At 47.9% G+C, this 12,204-nt stretch overlaps 2 protein-coding genes across 2 annotated transcripts in view; both read left to right on the top strand.

The window, feature by feature from the left end:
- The window catches only part of B3GNT8 (UDP-GlcNAc:betaGal beta-1,3-N-acetylglucosaminyltransferase 8), a 133,358-nt gene that overhangs the window by 119,112 nt on the left and 2,042 nt on the right, over positions 1-12,204 (top strand). The window lies entirely within an intron of this gene.
- B9D2 (B9 domain containing 2) lies at positions 732-7,498 on the top strand. The gene is made up of 3 exons (XM_026688340.2): positions 732-1,015; positions 1,708-1,833; positions 6,144-7,498. Exons 1-3 carry the CDS (start codon positions 928-930, stop codon positions 6,455-6,457), a joined length of 528 nt encoding a protein of 175 aa, XP_026544125.1. The 5' UTR covers positions 732-927; the 3' UTR covers positions 6,458-7,498.

Genomic DNA, 12,204 nt, shown 5'->3' with positions numbered 1-12,204 from the left:
ACATCCTTATTATACAAATCATTATATACACCAATCTCATGTAAATTTCTACATTTATACATCTTTATATACCTTCATATACTTCTATCTGTCAAAATACAGTACAAACTAACACAATACAGAAGCCTGATGATGGCAGTTTAGATTCTGCCGAAACGTTGCTACAACTTTAAAAGCACAACTACAATGACGTGGGAAAATACCCGAACAAAGCTGAATACCATACATACATACATACATACATACATACTCACATTATTTAAAGATATATGTGTGATATATCATATACACACACACACATATATATGAATGTTTTTTTTATACAAACACATATATAATAAAGTTAAAATAAAGATATATGTATCTTTATATATTGGTACTATTAAACACACACACATATCATAGCACACGGAGTCCCTGTGGGAGGGAGATGGGTGGACTCAAAATTTCACAAATAGGCTGCAATATGATTTCTACTTTCCTAAACCCAAGGACGGAGGGAAATTAGCCATTAAACACCACAACAAAGAAAAACCAACAAAAAAAGCCCCCTTAAGCATACCCAAACTCCAACACCACCCACACACTCTGCCGAAACGCCTCCCTCCGACCCCTGTATTTATATCCCCTTTAGGCCACGCCCCCCCCCCCGCACCAATGAGGAGGCGGGACGGGTGAGGCGTCTTGACTACGGCGGGGAGGCTCCGCCCCTCTTCCTTCCCTCCCCCCCCGCCCCGCGCGGTAGCGTCGTTGCTGCGTCGTCTGAACCCGTTGCAACCCGGGGAATTCTCGCTCCGAAGCGGGTTCCGGCCGGGCCGATCCTGTGACCCGGATTAGCCCGAACCCGCCGCATGATCTAAGGCTCGTGCAAAGCCCGGTTTCTGCAATCCGGCGGGCACCTCGCGCCCCCCACCCTTCCCTTGGGCCATGGCCGAAGTGCACGTCATTGGCCAGATCGTGGGAGCCAGTGGATTCCCCAGCAGTTCCTTGTTTTGCAAGTGGGGGATCCACACAGGTGTGTGCCTGGGGGAGTGGGGGGAGGCGGCGGGGGTGTGGGGGAGCATCCTGGGGTGGGAAAGGTGGAGCCCTTGTGTGAGTTTTTTTTGGGGGTCCCCGCTTGCAGCCCCCAGACCACCCCTTAGGAAAGGGAGGGCTGGTTATTCAGTGGAGAAGGGAAACGCTAGATTCAGGGCAGGATATGCAAGATATCCTGGATTTGGATGGGAGACCACAAGGAGAGGCCCCTTTGGGGAGTTGAAAGACGCCCCAAGAAAAGAGCCCGTTACTCTTGTATTGCGATCGAGAGATCCACAACTCTAAAGCAAAGAGCCCCAAGCAATTGTAATCAAGAGATCCGCCACTCGGTGAATGAAAGCAGTGGGGGTTGGACTAGAAGACCTCCGAGGTCCCCTCTAATACTGGAAGCAGGGCAGGGTCTGCGGGATATCCTGGACTTGGATGGGAGACCACGAGGAGAGGCCCCTTTGGGGAGCCGAAAGACGCTCCAAGCAAAGAGCCCGTATTGCAATCGAGAGATCCGCCACTCGGTGAATGAAAGCGGGGGGTTGGACTAGAAGACCTTGGAGGTCCCCTCCAACTGTTATTCATAAAGGTTAAGAATGTCAGGATCCAAAGAAAAAGGAGTGTCACGTTGGCTTGTTGGGATCCCGGGTGCTCCCTTTAATGACGGCTGGATGCCTCTCTCAGGTGGAGCCTGGAAACTGCTGTCCGGTCTTCGGGAAGGACAAACCCAGGTTGACCATCCTCAGTTAGGTGACACGGCTTATTGGTGCCACCCCATCGACGTCCACTTCGCCACCAAAGGCTTGCAAGGTGAGGAGGAGGAGGAAGAGGGAGGGGAGAGTTGCGTTTTTATAATTCTGGATGACCATGGCTGATACGTAGCTGTAAGTGGCATCCTGGTTACCCTGACTACTTGAGAGCCAGGGATTAAGGCGCCAAGCTAGAAACTAGGAGACTGGGAGTTCTAGGCAGGAAAGCCACCTGGATGACTTTGACCAGGAGACTGGGAATTTTAGTCTCACCTCAGGCAGGAAAACATTCTGGATAACTTTGGGCCTTTCACTAGGAGACTGGGAGTTCTAGTCCCACCTCAGGCAGGAAAGCCACCTGGATAACTTTGGCCCTTTCACCAGGAGACTGGGAGTTCTAGTCCCACCTCAGGCAGGAAAGCCATCTGGATGACTTTGACCAGGAGACTGGGAATTTTAGTCTCACCTCAGGCAGGAAAGCATTCTGGATGACTGGGCCTTTCACTAGGAGACTGGGAGTTCTAGTGCCACCTCAGGCAGGAAAGCCATTCTGGATAACTTTGGGCCTTTCACCAGGAGACTGGGAGTTCTAGTGCCACCTCAGGCAGGAAAGCATTCTGGATGACTGGGCCTTTCACTAGGAGGCTGGGAGTTCTAGTGCCACCTCAGGCAGAAAAGCCATTCTGGATGACTTTGACCAGGAGACTGGGAGTTCTAGTCCCACTTCAGGCAGAAAAGCCATCTGGATGACTTTGGGCCTTTCACCAGGAGACTGGGAGTTCTAGTGCCACCTCAGAGGCAGGAAACCATTCTGGATGACTGGGCCTTTCACTAGGAGACTGGGAGTTCTGTGCCACCTCAGGCAGGAAAGCCATTCTGGATGACTTTGGGCCATTCACCAGGAGACTGGGAGTTTTAGTGCCACCTCAGGCAGAAAAGCCATTCTGGATGACTTTGACCAGGAGACTGGGAGTTCTAGTCCCACTTCAGGCAGAAAAGCCATCTGGATGACTTTGGGCCTTTCACCAGGAGACTGGGAGTTCTAGTGCCACCTCAGGCAGGAAACCATTCTGGATGACTGGGCCTTTCACTAGGAGACTGGGAGTTCTAGTGCCACCTCAGGCAGGAAAGCCATTCTGGATGACTTTGGGCCACACCAGGAGACTGGGAGTTTTAGTGCCACCTCAGGCAGGAAAGCCATTCTGGATGACTTTGACCAGGAGACTGGGAGTTCTAGTCCCACTTCAGGCAGAAAAGCCATCTGGATGACTTTGGGCCTTTCACCAGGAGACTGGGAGTTCTAGTGCCACCTCAGGCAGGAAACCATTCTGGATGACTGGGCCTTTCACTAGGAGACTGGGAGTTCTAGTGCCACCTCAGGCAGGAAAGCCATTCTGGATGACTTTGGGCCATTCACCAGGAGACTGGGAGTTTTAGTGTCACCTCAGGCAGGAAAGCCATTCTGGATGACTTTGGGCCTTTACCAGGAGACTGGGAGTTCTAGTGCTCACCTCAGGCAGGAAAGCATTCTGGATGACTGGGCCTTTCACTAGGAGACTGGGAGTTCTAGTGCCACCTCAGGCAGGAAAGCCATTCTGGATGACTTTGGGCCATTCACCAGGAGACTGGGAGTTCTAGTCCCACCTCAGGCAGAAAAGCCATCTGGATGACTTTGGGCCTTTCACCAGGAGACTGGGAGTTCTAGTGCCACCTCAGGCAGGAAAGAACAGGAGACTGGGAGTTCTGGTGCCACCTCAGGCAGGAAAGCCATTCTGGATGACTTTGACCAGGAGACTGGGAGTTCTAGTGCTACCTCAGGCAGGAAAGCCATTCTGGATGACTTTGGGCCATTCACCAGGAGACTGGGAGTTTTAGTGTCACCTCAGGCAGGAAGGCCATCTGGATGACTTTGACCAGGAGACTGGGAGTTCTAGTCTCACCTCAGGCAGGAAAGCATTCTGGATGACTTTGGGCCTTTCACTAGGAGACTGGGAGTTCTAGTCCCACCTCAGGCAGGAAAGCCACCTGGATAACTTTGGCCCTTTCACCAGGAGACTGGGAGTTCTAGTCCCACCTCAGGCAGGAAAGCCATCTGGATGACTTTGACCAGGAGACAGGAATTTTAGTCTCACCTCAGGCAGGAAAGCCATTCTGGATGACTGGGCCTTTCACAGGAGACTGGGAGTTCTAGTGCCACCTCAGGCAGAAAAGCCATTCTGTATAACTTTGGGCCTTTCACCAGGAGACTGGGAGTTCTAGTGCCACCTCAGGCAGAAAAGCCATTCTGGATGACTTTGGGCCATTCACCAGGAGACTGGGAGTTTTAGTGTCACCTCAGGCAGGAAAGCCATTCTGGATGACTTTGAACAGGAGACTGGGAGTTCTAGTCCCACCTCAGGCAGAAAAGCCATCTGGATGACTTTGGGCCTTTCACCAGGAGACTGGGAGTTCTAGTCCCACCTCAGGCAGGAAAGCCATCTGGATGACTTTGACCAGGAGACTGGGAGTTCTAGTGCCACCTCAGGCAGGAAAGCCATTCTGGATGACTTTGGGCCATTCACCAGGAGACTGGGAGTTTTAGTGTCACCTCAGGCAGGAAGGCCATCTGGATGACTTTGACCAGGAGACTGGGAGTTCTAGTCTCACCTCAGGCAGGAAGGCCATCCGGGGGACCATGGGCAAGTCTTTCCCCCACAGCTCAACCCACCTCACAGGACTGTTGTTGTGAGGAAAACAGGAGGATTAAGCTGTGTGGGATCTGTTTGCTGCCTTGAGTTATTTGTAAAAATAATAAAATAGTAAAAATAATAAAAGCAGGATACAAATAAATAACTTTTAAAAATAAAAATCCCTATGGCTTCACTGAAGTATCCTTGGTGCTCTTTTTTACGACTGGTCGATGGATTCAGAAAAAAAGTCCAAAAAGGGGGTATAGAAAGCTTCCCTTTGGAATCCAAAGGTAGACTGCGCTGGCCCGGAGAGGCCCCATTTTTTTCCTTCTTCAATGGAATGACTTCCATCATTCCGTTACTAATTTCCATGCACCGGGGTAGCGCCGGATGGCTCCCGAAGGTAGTAGCGGCCATTTCTAAGGGCCTTATTTATTAGGTGCTTAATACGAAACCCGGCTCAGGCGTGGAATAAAAGCACTGGTGCCATAAATATTGCAAGGGATTATAAATCAGGAGGTAAGCAAGTTCCGAATTAAGTTTCTCAGCTGGAGCAGCAACAAAGCTGTTTGTCTTTTGGGGGCAATTTGATTTTGAACCTGTTTGTCGGCACAAGGGTGGTGGGGCAGGCCTTTCCTTGGACACCTGGAGTCAAAAAAATAACTTTTCTGAGCCTCTCTTCCTTTCAACGAACGAGTAAAACCTCTGCCCCAAACGGCCCATTTTTCTTCCTCAGTGAATGGACAATGCGCAATCATTAAAACTGGCCCCTGCGGTTCCCTTTATCGGTCAGGAACGTCGTGCTTGAGGAAGACGATGTGTACCAAATCGGAGCCAAAAATGCATCGAAAATAAAAAAAATATTGGTCCTAATTGTCAAAGAGGAGCTGAAGTAGAAATGGAAAAGGGGGAGGACGGGGTGGTGGCCCAAGGAAATTTGGCTGAGGAGAGAGAAGGATTTGGCTGTCGATGCCACTGAATGGGCCGTGGAGGGTGGTCATTACTTGTTTTTGTTATTAACTGCTGCTTGTCTCGAAATTCCTTCCCTCCTTCCCTCCCTTTCTTCCACTTCCTTCCTTTTCCCCCTCCTTTCTTCCTTCCCTCTTTCCTTCCTTCCACTTCCTTTCTTCCTTCCCTCTTCCCTTCCCCCCTCCCTTCTTTCTTCCTCCCTCCCTCCGTCCCTTCTTTATATATCTCTCTTCCTCCCTCCTTCCTTTCTTCCTCCCACTTCTTTCTCCCTCCTCCTCCTTCCTTGCCTCTTTCTTCTTCCACTTCCTTTCTTCCTGCCCTCCTTCCTTCCTTGCCTCCTTCCTTTATTCCCTATCTCCCTCCCTTTATATATCTTCCTTCCTTCCCTTCCTTCCTTCCCTCTTTCCTTTCTTCCACTTCCTTCCCTCTCTCCCGTCATTCTCCCTCCCTCCGTCCTTCTCTCCTTTCTTTTCCTTCCTTCCTTCCTTCCTTCCTTCCTTCCTTCCTTCCTTCCTTCCTTCCTTCCTTCCTTCCTTCCTTCCTTGGTTTTCAAGTCACCCATCTCACCAACACAGTAATTGTCAGCAACTTACAACATAACAAAACGTTCCAGCGTGCACTTTAAAAAGCCATTAAAATCAGAATAAAAAAGTTTAAAACTAAAAAGCCAATAATGACGGGCAGCCTGGTTTTTTTTTTTTTCCTCTCTCTCTCTCTCTTTCCCCCCCGGCAGGTTGGCCGAAGCTCCACGTCCAGGTGTGGCACCAGGACGCTTTTGGGCGCACCGATTTGTACGGCTACGGCTTCTGCCACGTGCCCTCCAGCCCCGGCGCCCACCAGCTGGACTGCGTGACTTGGCGCCCGCTGGGCTCGTGGCAGGAGCAGCTGTCCCAGTGCTTTGTGGGAGGCGGCCCCCAGCTCATCAGCAGCGACCTGATCTACACGGGGGGCGACCGCTACCGCCTGCAGACCTGTGCCATGGGCACTGTGCACTTCCAGCTGGCGGTGCTGCTCCGTAACTTCGACCGCTATGGGGTGGAATGCTGAGTCAACCCCCCCTCCCAGGACGGAGCCCCTTCGCTGGGCTTGGAAGCAGAGGACGGGTCCGTGAACCCCCAAAGTTCAGACATCGGAAGGACCTGGGGCCAAAGCGAGGGGGAGGCTGCTCTCTTCCCCAACTGCTCTGGGAAGGAAGACCCCCCCCCCCGCAGCTCTGCTTAAACTGAGAGAATCGCAAGCCATAACTCCAAACCAGGGGTCTCCAAACTTGGCCACTTTGAGACTTGTGGACTTCAACTCCCAGAATTCTCCAGCCAGGATAGCTCCTTCCTTCCTTCCTTCCTTCCTTCCTTCCTTCCTTCCTTCCTTCCTTCCTTCCTTCCTTCCTTCCTTCCTTCCTTCCTTCTTTCCTTCCTTCCTTCCTTCCTTCCTTCCTTCCTTCCTTCCTCACTCCTCCCTCTGTCCCTTTTCCCCTTCCTTCCTTCCCCCTCACTCCTCCCTCTGTCTCTTTTCCCCTTCCTTCCTTCCTTCCTTCCTTCCTTCCTTCCTTCCTTCCTTCCTTCCTTCTTCCTTCCTTCCTTCCTTCCTTCCTTCCTTCCTCCTCCTCCTTTTGCCCACCTCTGCCCTAAATCTTACAGAAACCCCAATTCTGTTAAGAACCTGCTAGAATTCAGGGGTCCCCAAACTTGGCAACTTTGAGACTTGTGGACTTCAAACTCCCTGAATCCATAGTTGGCTGGAGAATTCTGGGAGTTGAAGTCCACAAGTCTTAAAGTGGCCAAATTTGGAGGCCTCTGCTCTAAAGTTTGAACTCTGTCTTTGCAACCCAAACTGGGTATTGTTGGGTTGGGGCCTGGACTCGTTTCCTCGCTCCTGATTTCTCTTCCTTAGTGGTCGTTTTCAACTTTGGCAATGGTGCTTCTTTTGATCCTGTCTGGTTCCGTTTTCTTGCGCGGTGTTTGGCCAGATCCAACCAAGCAGGGAGTCTCGCTCAGTCTGGGTGCTTCTCTGCAAGATGTATGAGATTCTGTTTTTTTTTTTAATCAAGGAGGGGGAAAAATCAATATCTATTTTCTCATGAACTTTTAATTGGTTTTCTGTGTGTGTGTTGTTGTTTTTTTAAAACCCACTCCTAGTGAAACTACCAGCGGTAACTCTGTAAACAATGGTCCTGGGCCTAGTTTTGTGCTGTAGGATAGAAGGAGGGGCAGCAAAAAAAATGTTTTTTTTTTCAAACTTGGCAACTTTTAAGGTTTGTGGACTTCAATCCCCAGAATTCCATTAGTTGGCTGCAGGAATTCTGGGAACTGCAGTCCAGACCTCTTAAAGGAGCCGAGTTCGGCACTGTGGAAACAAAGCTTTCCTTTTTATTTTGGATAAATGGAAATTATTGGATTTAATAAACCTACGGTAAATGTGGTCCTGAGATGCTAAGAGAGTTGTAATTCTGGCCGTGGCCAGCAGAGGTCACCAAAGCTATAGTTTTGGCCAAAAAAATGCATTATTTTTTTTGGTTTGTTTGCCAGAACTACAGTTGCAATTATAATTTTTATGCAAAGACAGCTTACATGCTTGTAGATAGGTATTAAATCTGGTAATTCTCATTTATCCGAGATAAAGAGATAAGCTTGCTTACAAGGCAGTGCCAAGCACACAAAACTAACCCTTTCTTCCTCCTGGTTTTTCTGGTCCAATTTCTAACCTGCCCTGACCTCAAAACAACACGGGCAGCTTCACAGGGCAAAAACCACAACACGATGCATAAAACAATACACAATATCATATAAAAACCACCAACTGGCATAAGGAGGGAACCACAAAACATCACATTCTCCATCCGTCGCCACTAAAAAGAGACCAATCCAACCAACAGACTGTTAATTCCAATCCCAGGGGGAAATAAGCAGGTTTTTAAAGATGGCTTAAAGCTAGATTAAACAGGGGATGTTGCTCTAAAAGGCACATGGGAAGGTAGCATCATTGCCCAAGTGGGGGCCAAACCAGAGCAACCCAAAAGCTGATTACAAGTTTTGTTTTATTTCTGTCCTGCCAGTTATAAATAGCCTGGCCCACCTCACAGGGTTGTTGTGAAGAAAATAAGAGGAAGGACTATCGGATGCGTTCGCCAGCTTAAAGTCACATGAAAGAAGGGACAAAAATCTAAAGTGCAATTTCCTTTGGCTTTCCTTTCTCACAGTGTTTCTCAAATCTTGGGAATTTTTTAAGAGAAATGGGCTTCCCAACTCCCAGAATTCCCCAGCCAGCAGTTGCTGGCTGGAGAATCCTGGGAATTGAAGTCTGTACATCTTAGAAATGGTTGAGTTTGGGAAAGATTGCGAAACTGCAATAGTTGTAAACATAAGGATTGATGGCCTAGTTCAGAGGTCTCCAAACTTGGCAACTTCAAGACTTGTGGACTTCAATTCCCAGAATTCTGGGAGTTGAAGTCCACAAGTCTTAGAATAGAAATAGAATAGAATTAGAAGAGAATATAGAGAGATAGAAGAGAAGAGAATAGAAGAAATAGAATAGAATAGAATAGAATAGAATAGGATTCTTTATTGGCCAAGTGTGATTGGATCCACAAGGAATTTGTCTTAGTGCAAATGCTCTCAGTGTACATAATAAACTAAAGTTGCCAAGTTTGGAGACCCCTGGTCTAGTTCCTTTTATCATCATGGTAACCACGAATGAACGAGTTGCTGAATGAGGCAGTCGCTAAACGAGGACTGTGCAGCTCCCTGCCAGTTGGCCATAAAAGCCTGCTTCCAATTTTTCCCTCCAGCTATTTCGGCCACTGTACGGATACGGGAAATTGCTTTTCTTCCTACCTGTTATCGCCTCCCTTCCATCTCTTGCCGAGAGGTATGTTTTTATATACTTTTTTTTTCTGACCCACGATTTAGCCTCCAGGAGCTCTTCGCGTGTCTCCGTGGGAAAGAGCAACACAAAACAATGCAGGGTGTGTTTGTGTGCCTCGGGGCTGAAAGGATCACGCCGACCTGCTGCCTCCAGCATTGCGAAGTTAACGCAACCCAGGTCCAGCTCTTTGTGGAATCTCCAGTTGGGGAAATTGACAAAGAAGGGGGAAAATATTTGGGGCAGAAAGACCGTTGGAAAAGCATATTCCATCATTAATGTGTTGTATGGCGGTTGTGTGTTGTGTGTGTGTGTGGATTGTAGCCAAATCTATACACTCCCAGTAGCTGACCAGTCTAGAAAAACGAGGAAAAAAAGGTATAATTCTCTACTTACAACAATTCATTTAGTGACCATTTGAAGTTACGACGCCAACCGGAAAGAGTAGCTTGTGACCGTTTTTCACACTTAACAACCTTTGTTGCAGTGTCCCCCCCCATGGTCACGTGATCAAAATCCAGATGCTTGGGCAACCGATTCGTACTTATGACGAGCATAGTGTCCCCTTTTGCGACCTGACAAGCAACAAGGGGAGGGGGGGAATAGATTCGCTTAAAAGAACCGTGTGACTAACTTAAGGGCTGCCGTGATTCGCTGAACAACGGTTGAAAAAAAAGACGTAAAAGGGGACCAAAATTTCTCTCAACAACTGTCCCTCTTAGCAACAGAAATGTCGGGCTCAGTTGTAGTCGTAAGTCAAGGAGCAGCTGTATGTGTGGCTTGAAAAAGGGAGAGAGAAAGAAGATATATTATTCTATTATTCAATAATATAGTATCATTGTAGTATATACTATACTAATACTATACTATAGTAAATAATGGTATAGTATAGAATAGAGTAGAGCATAGTAGAATTAGAATAGAAGCCGAGCAGTGCAGGATTAGAATTAGAATTAAAATTAGAATAGAACAGAATAGAAAAATTAGAATAGAATAGAAAATAGAAGATAATAGAGAATAGAATAGAGAATAGAAAAGAATAAAGAGAATAGAACAGAATAGAATAGAGCTGGAAGGGGCCTTGGAGGTCTTCTAGTCCAGCCCTCTGCTCAAGCAGGAGAACCTATATCACCTCAGACAAGTGACAGTCTCTTCTTAAAAACCTCCAGTGATGGAACACCCACCATTTCTGGTGGCAAGCTGTTCCACTGGTGAATTGTCCTCACTGTGAGGAAATTTCTCCTTCATTCCAAGTTGCTTCTCTCCTTGCTTAGTTTCCCTTCATTCTTTCTTTGTCCTGCTTTCTTTGGTGCTTTGGAGAATAATTTGACCCCTTCTTCTTTGTGGCAGCCCCTCAGAACAGAATAAGTTGGAAGGGACCTTGGAGGTCTTCTAGTCCAGCCCCCTGCCTAGGCAGGACGCTCCCCTAGACCATTTCCGATGAACGCTTGCCCGACCTCCTCCTTTTAGCTAGTTGCTCTGCAAACACGTTCCTGAACCTACCAGCCCAGAATTGGCTCTCTCGCCACGTGTAACATGGGTTTGGATGGCATTTGGGGTGTAACTCAACCCCAAAGACCCCCCCTCCTTTTTTAAAACCCTTCACTCCCCCACCCACCCACCCCCCACCCTGATGCAGCTGCTCCAAAATAGCTCCAGGAGGCGGCTGGAACGGCCCCTCTTGCTTGGCATGTGGCGGGCGGGACCTGCGGAAAGGAAAGGAGGGCTGAGCGGAATATGAATCGCCCCTGAATGAAGGTTCCCCTCCTGAGAGACTCGAAGAAGCGACGAAATTGAGCCTGGATGGTAGCCAGGAATCTCGGTTTGAGCAGAGAATCGATGGAGGGTGGTTGTTGTTTCCCCCCCGCCCCTATCGTGAGTTGTAAAGATGGTTTTGGTTTGCAAAGCAACATTGCTGATTTTAACGGAATAAACAAGAGTTGGAAGGGACCTTTGGAGGTCTTCTAGTCCAACCCGCTTGCTCCAGCAGCAGACCCCGTTCTACTTTCTTAGCTCTGTTCCTCCCTGGAATGGAGGGTGGCCCTGGGCCACAATCCACGTAGGCCTCCTATCCAATGTCCATGCAACCCATGACCTACCGAGGCCCACCTGGTTCTCAGCTTCTGTGGCAAAGCCCGGAGGGAATGAAGGTATGGGGTGGCCTTTTGTCGTTCTTTCTTAAAGCGGGGAGAGGTCCGTCTGAAAGTGACAGACTGAGTTGGAAGGGGCTTTGGAGGTCTTCTAGTCCAAAGAGGAGGGGGCCCTATACTTTTGTTGGACAGGTGGCTGTCCAGTCTCTCTTTCAAAGCCTCCAGTGATGGAGAACCCTCAACTTCTTAAGGCACTCGGATGAATTGATCGGGGATTATAGAATAACGGAGTTGGAAGGGACCTTTGAGGTTTTCTAGTCCAACCCACTCTGAAAAGGAGATGCTATAGCACTCAGGGCAAATGACTGAGCTTTCTTTCTTTCTTTCTTTCTTTCTTTCTTTCTTTCTTTCTTTCTTTCTTTCTTTCTTTCTTTCTTTCTTTCTTTCTTTCTTTTCTCCCTCTTTTTCTTTCATTCTTTCTCTCTCACCCTTCTTTCTTTCTTTCTTTCTCCCTTTTTTTCTTTCATTCTTTTTTCTTTCCTTCTTCCTCTTTTTCTTTCATTCTTTTTCTCTCACCCTTTTTTCTTTCTTTCTTTCTCCTTTTTTTCTTTCATTCTTTTTCTCTCACCTTTTTCTCTTTCTTTCTAACCCTTTTTTTCTTTCATTCTTTTTCTCTCACCCTTTTTCTTTCTTTCTCCCTTTTTCTTTCTTTTTCTCTCTCACCCTTTTTTTTTCTTTCTTTCTCCCTTTTTTTCTTTCATTCTTTTTCTCTTTCACTGTTCTTTCTTTCTTTCTTTCTTTCTTTCTTTCTTTCTTTCTTTCTTTCTTTCTTTCTTTCTTTCTTTC

The sequence above is a fragment of the Notechis scutatus genome, chromosome 8 (genome assembly GCF_049901735.1).
Source record: "Notechis scutatus isolate UNSWTSFEM ecotype Mainland chromosome 8, rNotScu1.2, whole genome shotgun sequence".
Classification (NCBI taxonomy): Eukaryota; Metazoa; Chordata; class Lepidosauria; order Squamata; family Elapidae; genus Notechis; species Notechis scutatus.
This window is presented reverse-complemented; position numbering and strand designations above follow the sequence as displayed.